At 39.3% G+C, this 12820-nt stretch overlaps 1 protein-coding gene across 3 annotated transcripts in view; it reads right to left on the reverse strand.

Moving 5' to 3' along the window:
* rhbdl1 (rhomboid, veinlet-like 1 (Drosophila)) overlaps positions 1-12820 on the reverse strand; it is a 57866-nt gene that overhangs the window by 22217 nt on the left and 22829 nt on the right. For all 3 annotated transcript variants that reach the window (XM_047377886.1, XM_047377885.1, XM_047377887.1), the window contains 3 exons: positions 10607-10831; positions 9625-9773; positions 9414-9526 (listed from right to left, as the gene is read on the reverse strand). In XM_047377886.1, coding sequence (XP_047233842.1) covers positions 9414-9526; positions 9625-9773; positions 10607-10831 — 487 coding nt within the window. The remainder of the gene's footprint in view (positions 1-9413; positions 9527-9624; positions 9774-10606; positions 10832-12820) is intronic.

A 12820-nucleotide genomic window follows, 5' to 3' on the forward strand; every position in this document is an offset into this window, starting at 1 on the left:
AAGGATGATTGAGTGGTTTTCCAAGGAAATTCGAATTTCAATTGGTAGATACATACCAGATACCAAAGAGAAAACGTTAGTCAGAATAATGAGCGCTTTGGCAGCTGAACTTTTCCTACATAGATATGGAGAACTGCTTGATGTGGTCAGTGATGCAAACAACCACTCTGCATCTAGTTAGGTTTGTAGCCTCCACAAACCAAAACTCAGCTTTCATTTATGGCAAGGTAAGATTTCTTTTTCTTTTTTTATTTAACTGTTGGCGAGCACTACCATCCACGAGCTTTTAATTTAAAAACCTACAAGTCAGTAAGCCACACTGTGCTATGCCTAAATTCAACATGTACCCTGTCTGCATAAAACTATAAAATTCAGAGTTACTGTCTAGATTTGTTTGAGAAATTGATGTGCCTGGCTATGAGATTACTTTATTAGTTAACAGAAGATAGAGGCTCAGATCATGCTTGTATTTGATTTGTGCTGATGACCTCTTCCTCTTTGTCTCTTGATGCTACAGTTTGCAGTGGCGCAGAAACGTCCTTTTCTCTAACGATGCTCCAGCAGCAGTGTCTGGTTATAGCTCTGTTCTGTATGTCCTCCAGAGCGGCAAACCGGGGTTAGCCGACGTACATTTGCAAACATCCTACAGACTGAAGTTTGTGGTTGCAACATGACAAAATGTATAAATGATTTTGCAAGGCACTGTATAAAGTCTGGTCATTTGAATAAAAGTGAAACATGTTTTCCATACAAGGAAGTGATCCAGATGGATAATTGTAAATATTCTTAGTCCAGACAAACATCTGCATTGTCTCTGAAGGACGTGATGGAGAGTGGGTGTCAACAATGTAAGGCAGACTGTACATTTTTTTACTTGTCAAGCTGTGCAGCATTCATATTGTTAGTATTATCAAAGTGATAAAACAATGTGCAGCTGCAGCACTTGGTGCAGAATATTAGTTGAACAAATAAAAACCAAGAGCAGAGCTCTAAAATCAGTAAATCTGCATGATGCTTTTCTAAATATCAAAAAGAAATGGAAAACAACTGAGAACTTAGCAGCAGCTTTTTTATGCCTGGAGGTTTAGAAACAATCAATCATGTTTACAGTGAACTACTGTGGTTACTGCATGCAACCCTCACCTTCTGCTTCCTTTGAGATTTTAGAGTTATCAGATCTGTCCAAAATGTCCACATGGGGGGCAACATGATGATATTTATGCAACCCCAGCCCCCCAGGGGCTTCAGGAAAAATCAATAGTTTTCTTACAGCTTCGGAGAGGACCCCACTCAGCACAGCATCCACAATCAGGAAGAAATGCAATGTTTCTTTAGAAAGAAGAAGAACCAGAATAAGTTAATACCAAAATATTTACTGCTGTTTAAAGATAATAGAGCATGTATTTCACGACCGAAAGAGCCCAAACAGCTAACCTTGGTTAGAAATGATTTAATTTCCTCTAACATTTCAGCAAAAAAAGAGCCAGACATTTTTTTTCCCTCCTCCAACGCTCAGGCTTATGACAGCGAGAGAGCGTGACGTGATTCTTCTCCAAAAAACCTTGAAACTAACTGCTGCAGTAAATGGAGTCTGAGCAGAACATTAACAGCTTCAGTAGAGACTCAGACAGACACGGTTCTCCTAGACCGGCTGAGAAGGACACAAGGAATGGAAGGGTTCCCAGATTAAGGAAGGATGGAAGGAAGGAAAGAAAGAAAGAAAGAAAGGAAAGAAGGAAGAGTAAGAAGGATAACAAAAATGGAAGTAAGGAGATACGTAAGGAAAGAAATTGCACAAGGAAGAAAGAAAGGACAGAGTGAAGGAAGTGAAGAAAAGAATGGAAACAAGGACACAAGGAAGAGTGGGCACAAAGAAGAAAGGAAGGAAGAATGAAGGAAAGGAAGGGAGGGCACAAGGAAAGAAAGAAAGAAAAGATGCAAGCAAGAAAGGACACTAAAAAGGACAGAAGGGCACAATGAATCAAGGAAGGGCACACAGAATACAAAAAAGGAAAAGAACGGAAGAAAGAATTCAACGAGGAAGGAAGGAAGGAAGGAAGGAAGGAAGGAAGGACACAGGATAGAGAATAAAGTCTGGAATTACAAATACAGGTCCTTCTCAAAATATTAGCATATTGTGATAAAGTTCATTATTTTCCATAATGTCATGATGAAAATTTAACATTCATATATTTTAGATTCATTGCACACTAACTGAAATATTTCAGGTCTTTTATTGTCTTAATACGGATGATTTTGGCATACAGCTCATGAAAACCCAAAATTCCTATCTCACAAAATTAGCATATCATTAAAAGGGTCTCTAAACGAGCTATGAACCTAATCATCTGAATCAACGAGTTAACTCTAAACACCTGCAAAAGATTCCTGAGGCCTTTAAAACTCCCAGCCTGGTTCATCACTCAAAACCCCAATCATGGGTAAGACTGCCGACCTGACTGCTGTCCAGAAGGCCACTATTGACACCCTCAAGCAAGAGGGTAAGACACAGAAAGAAATTTCTGAACAAATAGGCTGTTCCCAGAGTGCTGTATCAAGGCACCTCAGTGGGAAGTCTGTGGGAAGGAAAAAGTGTGGCAGAAAACGCTGCACAACGAGAAGAGGTGACCGGACCCTGAGGAAGATTGTGGAGAAGGGCCGATTCCAGACCTTGGGGGACCTGCGGAAGCAGTGGACTGAGTCTGGAGTAGAAACATCCAGAGCCACCGTGCACAGGCGTGTGCAGGAAATGGGCTACAGGTGCCGCATTCCCCAGGTCAAGCCACTTTTGAACCAGAAACAGCGGCAGAAGCGCCTGACCTGGGCTACAGAGAAGCAGCACTGGACTGTTGCTCAGTGGTCCAAAGTACTTTTTTCAGATGAAAGCAAATTCTGCATGTCATTCGGAAATCAAGGTGCCAGAGTCTGGAGGAAGACTGGGGAGAAGGAAATGCCAAAATGCCAGAAGTCCAGTGTCAAGTACCCACAGTCAGTGATGGTCTGGGGTGCCGTGTCAGCTGCTGGTGTTGGTCCACTGTGTTTTATCAAGGGCAGGGTCAATGCAGCTAGCTATCAGGAGATTTTGGAGCACTTCATGCTTCCATCTGCTGAAAAGCTTTATGGAGATGAAGATTTCATTTTTTCAACACGACCTGGCACCTGCTCACAGTGCCAAAACCACTGGTAAATGGTTTACTGACCATGGTATCACTGTGCTCAATTGGCCTGCCAACTCTCCTGACCTGAACCCCATAGAGAATCTGTGGGATATTGTGAAGAGAACGTTGAGAGACTCAAGACCCAACACTCTGGATGAGCTAAAGGCCGCTATCGAAGCATCCTGGGCCTCCATAAGACCTCAGTGCCACAGGCTGATTGCCTCCATGCCACGCCGCATTGAAGCAGTCATTTCTGCCAAAGGATTCCCGACCAAGTATTGAGTGCATAACTGTACATGATTATTTGAAGGTTGACGTTTTTTGTATTAAAAACACTTTTCTTTTATTGGTCGGATTAAATATGCTAATTTTGTGAGATAGGAATTTTGGGTTTTCATGAGCTGTATGCCAAAATCATCCGTATTAAGACAATAAAAGACCTGAAATATTTCAGTTAGTGTGCAATGAATCTAAAATATATGAATGTTAAATTTTCATCATGACATCATGGAAAATAATGAACTTTATCACAATATGCTAATATTTTGAGAAGGACCTGTATATTTTCCATATTTTAGTTTCTTATTCCATACAGTGTAGGGTTAAAAGGTCCATAGTTCTGCAGACTGTGTAGGAGCCCTTTATCAATGTGGCAGCAGACGCTTGGAGAGGAAGTGAGCTTGGTGTCACCACCAGGCTGAGGTGGCTGCGGGGTTAAATGGAGGAGGGGGATTGGGAATTATCATAATCACGCTGGCATGCTCTACAACACGGCAAGGTCACACTGCTTCCTCACTCACAGCTCAGTTACACACCCGAGAGTACATCAGAACCAGAACCATCCGCTCCACAGAACTCAAGAGTTTGAGCTCATTCGGTCCTAGGCAGCTGTGTAAACACTGGCTCCAAGCACAGAAAACTGACCTTGTCCGTGAGTCACCACAACACCACAGCCACAAACACTCCAACAGCAGGCTGTCAATGTCACAGCAAGCGAGAAATGATATTCACAAAGCAACACACACACACACACACACACACACACACACACACACACACACACACACACACACACACACACACACACACACACACACACACAAAGGACCCCTCGTGTCTCAAAGTCACCTACGGCTCTCCTTACAGTCTCAGATTCACCTTCAGCCAAACAGATCACCCTGCTTTCAAATATCGCCACAGCAGAGTCAAAAACAAACCACCATCATGTTTCTTCTTTGCTTTTTCAAATTAACTGTCGACCTAGAAAAGCTTGTTTTCTCATGATTACTAGAAATAATTTTAAAACCCCAACAAATCAAAACAATAATCAGAAATCAGGACAGGCATTCTGACAATCTATCAGACCACGAGAGATGACAGCGACGCTGGAGGATAAAACTGAGTCTGATAGAAGAACCATTTTAAGGCACCACAATCATCATGAGATCCTGTGAAAAACAATGAGTTCTAATCTCAAGGAAATGAACATTATTTTCTTGAGATAACAAGATAAAAATACCTCCGCTGTCAGAAGATAATGGAGCATTTAATTCATGATGTTGATGAAATCACATCAAAATAAGCAACAGCAAAAACGACTGTTCTCAGCTTCTGTACAATAAGAGAGGCAAGATGAAAAACAGCAAGGTTTAGCATTTACAACACATTTTCATTCCTAAAAAACAAAAACCACACAGTGCACAAAATCCATCCCAAAGACCCATTTCAAGCCTTAAGACATTACAGAATAATCACAGCATTGCAGACAGTGCAGCTTGTATGTCTCAACTAACCATCAAACATAAGCGAAATACACAATAGACAAAGCCACTTTTGGCGAGGCACCAAGTCCATCTTCTCATTAACAGCAGATATAATCGCCTCACCTCTCCTCAACATTTACTCTGAGCAGTTATCAAACATTCTCCATTTATGTAACAGTAAAACGGACACAGACGATTAGAAATCTGAGGACTAAATTAGGACATTTCAGCAGATCCGTTTGCAGCAACAGAAACCTGACAATGCCGCATTCCCGCTGCCTGATACCTGGGCAACATTACTCAAATGCTGAAGGCTTAAACATAAAATATAACCGGGCATGGTGCTTCTCAGTTAGGTCCCCATTAATTAGCTAGCAACAGAGGACTTATATCAACAAGGAGTCATTTCACAAATATCCATCACCAATCTCAGTCACACCTCATGTATCTTTGTATACACTTGCTTATATTAGATATTTAGGACCATATATTCAACATCATTCTCAAGTCCAATGGACGTCATGGGGACCAAAGCCCAGTTTGTATAATTTGTTGCTAAGGGGCCTTCATGCTTGATTTTTCTCTCTGACTCATTGTGAAATCATGAGCTCTTGTTGAGATGACAGCACTTCCTCTTTCAAGTATAAACTGGGTGACAAAAATCAGATAATTCAAAGTGAAGGTTTTATCCCAGATCTACGCTGTGTCACTTTAAAGACTGCGGAGCAAATGCTGACAAGCAACAAACAGGAGGAAAAAGTAACAAATATCACTCTCATATCCAGCCTGAGCAGAGCATATTTCCAGAAGCCTCTCTTGCTTTTAAGGATGATTTGGCTTGTCAAAAGCATGAGGTGTGAAAGGAGGCAGACACCCTGAGGCTCAAACTGGGATATGAGGAAAAACATTATGTTTTGGCACCTGTTGATGTCCTGAAACACATAGAGACGGCTCAAGGAGTTTATGACCTGAGGGAAGAAATCATACAAAAGGCAGAAAAAAACATGAAGAAGACAGAAAATAACTACTACTGCTACGTTTTTAATGTGCAGCTCAAGATAAGCTGAACACGACTAAACAATCAAGATGGATCTTGTCCACAGAGACAGAAACTGAGTCAAGTTGTTGCCCAACACAAGTGCAGCTCTTCATCCTCTCTGTGCTGCAGAGCTCTGAAGAACCACTCAGTGGATGCGAAATGATCAAGGACAAGGACCAAGGTCCACAACGGCACTGCTGTAAAGTAATTACAGAACTGTTCCTTTTGTCAGCACAGGCTCAAGGACAAACTGTCCAGAGCCCAACTTTATTTTTTATTTTCAGCTAACACAGAACAGTGCAGAACAGGTGTATCAGGCTATAGATTTAAAAAACGGCTTCTGGCCCATCTTTTTTGAAGTTTTTCCCACAGAGATCTGCGTTCATGCTTGTGAACTATATGCAATTAAGAGAACAGTTTTAGACTTTCACATTATTTAAAGAATCTTCTAAAAAAGGATTTCTCTTGGCTTTGAAAACATTTCCTGCTGGAAAGACATTCTAGCAAAGTTACACCAAACATATAGAAGCATAATACCTGCGGCACATTGCTCTATAAATCCACCCATTGAGGGCTGCTATAACTTGAAAGCTGTGCTGACCTACAAAAATAACAAGCAACATGCCTGCACAGTCTACATGATAGAACTCATGAGCAAAAACAAGGCTTAATGAATAAAAACATGAGTGAGCCATAGGCAAAAAAAAGTGGGGGAAGGAAAAATCAAGTGTGATCTAAAGCGATGGGTTATTTATAACATCCATTTGCACAGAAAGGTTTTGACTTATGAAAAACAAAGTCAACCTGGAGAGGTAGGAAAAAAGGCACCACCTATTCAGACACACAGGTGCTTGTGTGTCCGAGAAATGAAAATGCAGATATGATCCTACTTTCCTGCTGCTGTCAAACTCAGCAAAGAACAATTGAAGAGTCTTTTTCAAGCATTTGATCATCTAAGAATATGACAAAAAAGACCTCTTGACATGAAACGAGAAGCCAAGCAGCCTTCTAAATCCTGCAAGAATATCTTAAAAAGACTAATATAAGAGAAACGGCTCTTCTGATCCAATTTTAGGTCACAGCACTTGAGTCTCTGACTAAACGCAACTCCCCATGACTGTTGTTTTGTGTACTCCCTGGGATTTTATGTTGAGCTTGCAGATGTGTAATATGGGCCAAGCATCAAGAATGAAATTATCTGTTTTATATTCTTCATTTATATTGTGACCAGAATTAAAAATTAACTCCTCCTCAACTGAAGGTTGAAAGAAGTAAAATGTTATTTCAAACGGTTAGAAAGTTGAATGTGTAGTCAGGTTGTAAAGAATTTAAAGCAAACATTTTCTGAGGGAATGACTGCAACGACATCTGATCTCTTCAATGCTTTATCCTTCTTTTCAGTTTGAGCTGCAGCTTAAATCTCAGAACAACAACAAGTCAAACTTCGGCAGCTAATTCTGCAGAGAAAAACCCTGCGTCAGTCTCAGATTTTTTTCTTCGAGTTCAAGATGGGCTCGCTTCCTCGCTGTCATCAATGCTGAGAATGAATCAAAGGTCCAATAATTCATGAGCTTTAACGGTGTGTGTTCATGCAAGTGCAGACAGGAGCAGGGCTCTTTTAGCACACAGATTTCTGAGCTGCTTTAACTACATTTTAGTATGAGCAGAGGAGACGCAGGAGAAAATGGAAGAGGGAATTTGGATTTTTAGTCGGATGGAGAGAAAAGCTTGATAATCATGTTACGAGATAAGATAAATATAGCACAATATCACTGTTTTCAACAGTAGTCACATTATGAGCTGAAAAAGATTTATAAAATCCAGGACAGGAACCGTTCCAGTGAGGAAGAATGAAGTAAATGTTGCAACGCTGTCCTCTCAGCGTTGATTTAATGTTTAAAATTTGATTGAGCATACGAATTCGGTTTGAGTTTGCTTGCTATAATTTTCCCTGAGATGCTTTCAGCTTTTTAAATAAAACAGAGCTGAACAGAAACTGAATTTAAAGGTTTGAAAATCTGCTTTTGAATGAGGTTTAAGTTAAAAAGCTTTCTTTCCTACGGGGGCTGAAGCGCTCACTTTGACTTAACCTGTATTCAAATTCAGCACCTACTGTGTGAGGTTCAGACTAAAAACAAGGCAGTCATGGAAGTTTTTGTGCCAAAAGAAAGCAGCTCCTGGGGTTTTACTAGGCCAACACTGCCAGTAATCTAATCCCAACAAACCCAGTACACAGAACATGTCAGACAGACCAGACGGTGTATAAACGATAATGAAAAAATAAAGTAGGTCACTACAGATGCGCTGCATTCTGAGTAAAGAAATACACATACTCCACTGCAATCAGATGATAAAATAATTATTATTTTGTATAAAACAATTACTGGTAGCACAATTATTTATACCGCTACTATCAAAGTTTTATACAACCCTCCTTTTGCAAATCAGAGCACACAAATGGATCTGTGATCCTTGGTCTCTCCAGATCATTTGGACTCCCAGTACCTGTCTTATGTTCTCATCTTTTCAGCTCAATCCACAGGTTTTCTACAGGATTTAGGTCTGGGGACAAAGAGGACCATGGAAGCAGGTGGGTTTTGAGTCTGACGATTTTCCCGTTGATTTAGACATAATGTTTTTGATCCGATTGAAAGAGACAATGATGAGCCATTTTAGGTTTCCAGGCAGAGAACGCCAGACCTTGTATAAAATATGGTAATGTTCAAATTGTTTAAATTAGGAAGTAGGTAAATCTTATTTTATATAGCACATTTCACAGATGAGAATATTTGCTCCCGTAAACAGGAGAGCAAATATTAGACAGTAGTAACCTATCTAAACTAAAGATCTTTTACTGGTTTTTAAAACCATTAACAGAGTCTAGACAGATTTATTTGAGCTCTCACTGTCTGTGGTGCCAAGACCAACTTTTCAAGACATATTTTCACCCCAGGAAAGCAGAAAGTCAAACATTACTAATTAGAAGTTCCTAGAAACTTACAAAGTAAGAATTCATCTAAAATATATTTTAGGGCACATTTATTTTAAAGAGATTTTTAAGGAAAGAAGTAACTTTGCCAGAGATGATTTAGTTAAAAACATTATTCGGTGTACACAGTTGATAGCACCACAGCCTTGAAGCCAGAAGGACCTGGGTTCAAATCCCAGCCTGGGGTCGTTCTGCATGGAGGTTGAATGTTCTCCACCATGCATACGTGGATGTACAACACTGTATTTCGGTAATGTCCGGTGAGACTCTTAACTAAAACTGACACAACAAATACAAACAGCTAACACTGCAGACAAAGTCACCTAAATTAAATAATGTACTGTTTCTAAACACCATAAAATTGTGTTTAGCTAATTCAGCATTACTAATATGATAATGTGTCTTTTATTTTAATATTAAAGCTTGTTTATGTCAGTATGCACTTATCCCAGAATGACACTCACCAGCCAGGACTCCTGCCATGTAAAGTAAACTTATTCGTAAGATGCCATGGACCATTTCAAGAGGAACGCCGATCATCAGCTGCAGCAAAGCATTAAATCCCAGCTGCTCTAAACTGCAGAGAAAATAAGTTTTAAAGATGATTCAAGTTGCTTCCACAGTTTAGTCTATTACAGATAATAAAGATGAGGAAAGAGGAGCATGTCAACATACCCAACATGCATAAACATGTAGCTGAAGAAGCGCCACACTTGTGCACGGTGACCGGGATGGTAGACCAGCGGGCTCTTCATGAAGTCCGGCTGATAGGTCTGCAGAACCCACTTGTTAAGCATGATGCCATAGCACATGAACACGATTATCTGCAACATGGAGGACACGCCAGCCATGTTTAAAAGCTGATTAGATGCAGAAAGTGCTCTGCTAAACAAGAACCTATTGTACTTTCTGAAAGATGTGACATTTTAGTGTTTTTCTGTATTCCTCAGCTGATGTTTATTAGACTTGTGGAGACAATTACAGCCTGCAGGAAAAAAAAGACACAGCTGGTTCAGTTCCATTAATTTCTTTTCATAGAATAATGGCTCATTGTCTCTGTGAATTAAAATGAATGTGAGCAGTTATTATCATATTCTCATTGTCATCATAGTCCATTCAGCACCATTTGGTGGCATTTTAAGATGACTTGCCTTTCCTTCCTAAAACATTCTGATGATTTCAGGGAAAATTAAGAAGTTTTGTTGATTATGTTCCCTGTGGCCTGTGACGGCTTCCAAGTCTTTTTTAAATTTTCCAAATGTACCACAATAGATCAGTTAATGTATCTTTGGTGCCCACGGTGCTTACTGACAGGGTTTCCAAGATCCAAAGTCAGTGTCTACAAAATTCTTGCATCAGGACTGACTGAGGATCTCAGCATTAAGCTGCACATTCTAAGTCTCTGGCTCCCGATTGGGTTACAGGCTCATTTGAAGCTCAAAGTAAAAGCTTGTGATCAAAAGCAGGAAATCTTTTCAAAGGGAACAACTCAGAAAACAGGATTGTTTGTACCATAGACAGCAGGAGTCTCAACTAAAACAAAACGTGCTGTGAGCATGTCTGAACCAGAGGGTGAAAATGATCAGTACTTTAAATGTGCACATCACTGTATCACGTATCCAAGGACCCAAAAAAAACTCATAGTGTGTCCTCCAACCTGGACGATCGTGACAACGGCGATGAAGACGGGCGGAGGACAAAGGCGGTTTTGGTGGAAGTACCAGCGCCGGTCCGTCTCACAAGGCAGGATCTCATAGGCCACATAACGGACAAAGCGTTTGTACAGCCCAAGGCCCGTCTCGTCCAGCAAGATTTCCCTCTGCAGGGTGCGACGGCCGTTGGCGATGGCCCGTCGGAAACTGCTTGAGCGTTTGCTGCTCATCTGGGGGCAAGATGAAGTACAATTACTTGTTTATAACATGCATGACCTGACATAATCTTCAGTTGTCTATGTTGATTTTATTTAATTTTGCAAAATTAAAAATTTTGCTTAAAAAAGAATTCAAACAACTGTAAGATCTACAAGATCTCCAGCAAAAGCAGGCTGCCACAGATTTATTTTGGACATGTCTTAAATAATTTTTTTGTAACAAAGTTGTAAACCAGAGGGGCAACAAATATCATAGATATGCACCACTGCTATGAAACATACATAAGCTATGCAAATATCGTGGCATTGTCCTGATATAATAATATATAATATTAATGTTACTGATGCACTATGCAGCTGCTCTATCTGCACTGATGAAGTTTCTTTCACCTTAGCATTAAGTGGCTAACATGGCAGGGGAGTCGGACCTAATGCTTCATTAAGTTAAGTTAAGTTAAGTTAAGTTAAGTTAAGTTAAGTTAAGTTAAGTTAAGTTAAGTTAAGTTAATAATTATCTAACCACTTGGGGGCACTCATGTATTGTGTATACTGAACTGAACTTCCATCCCAAAATGGTCAGGTGACCATTAAGAAAACGAGACGTGACCGTCACAGTTCTCACGCAGCAACACCTTTTACAGCCTTCATCCCAATAAACATAAAATATACATAATGTTACATTTTATTTCATATATTTCATATATGCTTAGTCCCACATAAACATGTCATGACAGGATAAGAAACTGTTTCCTACCAGCTTATACAAGCACAGTTTGTTTTTACAAGCTTTATGGTGTATCCTGTAAACTGGATGAGGTCTATTATAATTATATAAGAGCTGTTATCGTTGGTTTTTACACATCTTATCATTGTCATAATTGGTTTCTTTGTTCTGTTAAAATTTCAGAGCCTGTGGGGAAGCGAATAATTTAAAAAACAGAGCAAAAACATCCCTTTTAGAAATATATCCAAGGTAGTAAAGTTAGGGGGCTCAAGTTTTGCAGGTTATTTTTTTTCCCCTATTGGAAATCCAAAATACAGAATTTATGAGTCAGTTCCAAAAGCCACAAAAAACTGGGAAAGAGCAAATAAAACCAAAACCATCACTTGAGACACAACGTTGGCAATTCTCAGTGTAGCAAATACCAATATTACTGGACCTATGTATTCAAAAGAGTATTCCTTATTAAAAAGTAAAATCCATACTTTTCAATTAGTTGAAAAAAGGCTCAACAATAAAAGCTAAACATGCTACAAAACCAGTCGAACATGCTTGCTACATTCATCAATTTCAGAACAAAAATCTTTTTTCTCATCTGAAAAGAGTAACTTTGTCCCATATATTAAGAATTTATTTGCTCTATCCAAAATGTCTTTAAAAACTGAACAAGCGAGGCTAACAGCAAGCAGGATACTAGCCAACAAGATAAATACTTCATGTTTTCAGTTTTGGATGAAGTAATTACTTTTATAATTTAGTATTGTTCAGGAGGCTTTCATGAATAATGAAACTTCTGCCTTGCTGGTGTAAAATTGTGAATGTATCACTTTTTATTACCTTCAGGTAGAAATGTTATATGTTACTTTTCAGGTAGGAGTTATTAACACTTGAATCTGTTGGATTTGCTTAAATGTTTTATCCAAATGTAAAATCTAGCTACAAATCACTGAAAAAAAGGAAGATTAATGAGAAAATCAACCAAAATCTTCTGCTCAGCACCACAGTCTGTTTTAAGTCCCATCTGTGTGACTCAGAGTTAAAAAAAGAAATGCTGACTCTGGTATTGAGCAGTTTTTATTTAAAAAAAATAAAGGCAGTTCAACATTTTATTAATTTCAGAGCAAAAACTTGAAGGTCAAACAGAACCTTGTGAATATTCAGTGAGATTTCTGTTCATTGAACCAAAAAAGGAAAAAAATGTAGCTTTTTCCTTCAATTCCAGCACCAACTGAAATATTAATTTTAAAGTTATGATGCATGTTTAAACTTCAGCTGGTTTT

This window comes from Girardinichthys multiradiatus, chromosome 10 (assembly GCF_021462225.1).
Source record: "Girardinichthys multiradiatus isolate DD_20200921_A chromosome 10, DD_fGirMul_XY1, whole genome shotgun sequence".
Taxonomy (NCBI): domain Eukaryota; kingdom Metazoa; phylum Chordata; class Actinopteri; order Cyprinodontiformes; family Goodeidae; genus Girardinichthys; species Girardinichthys multiradiatus.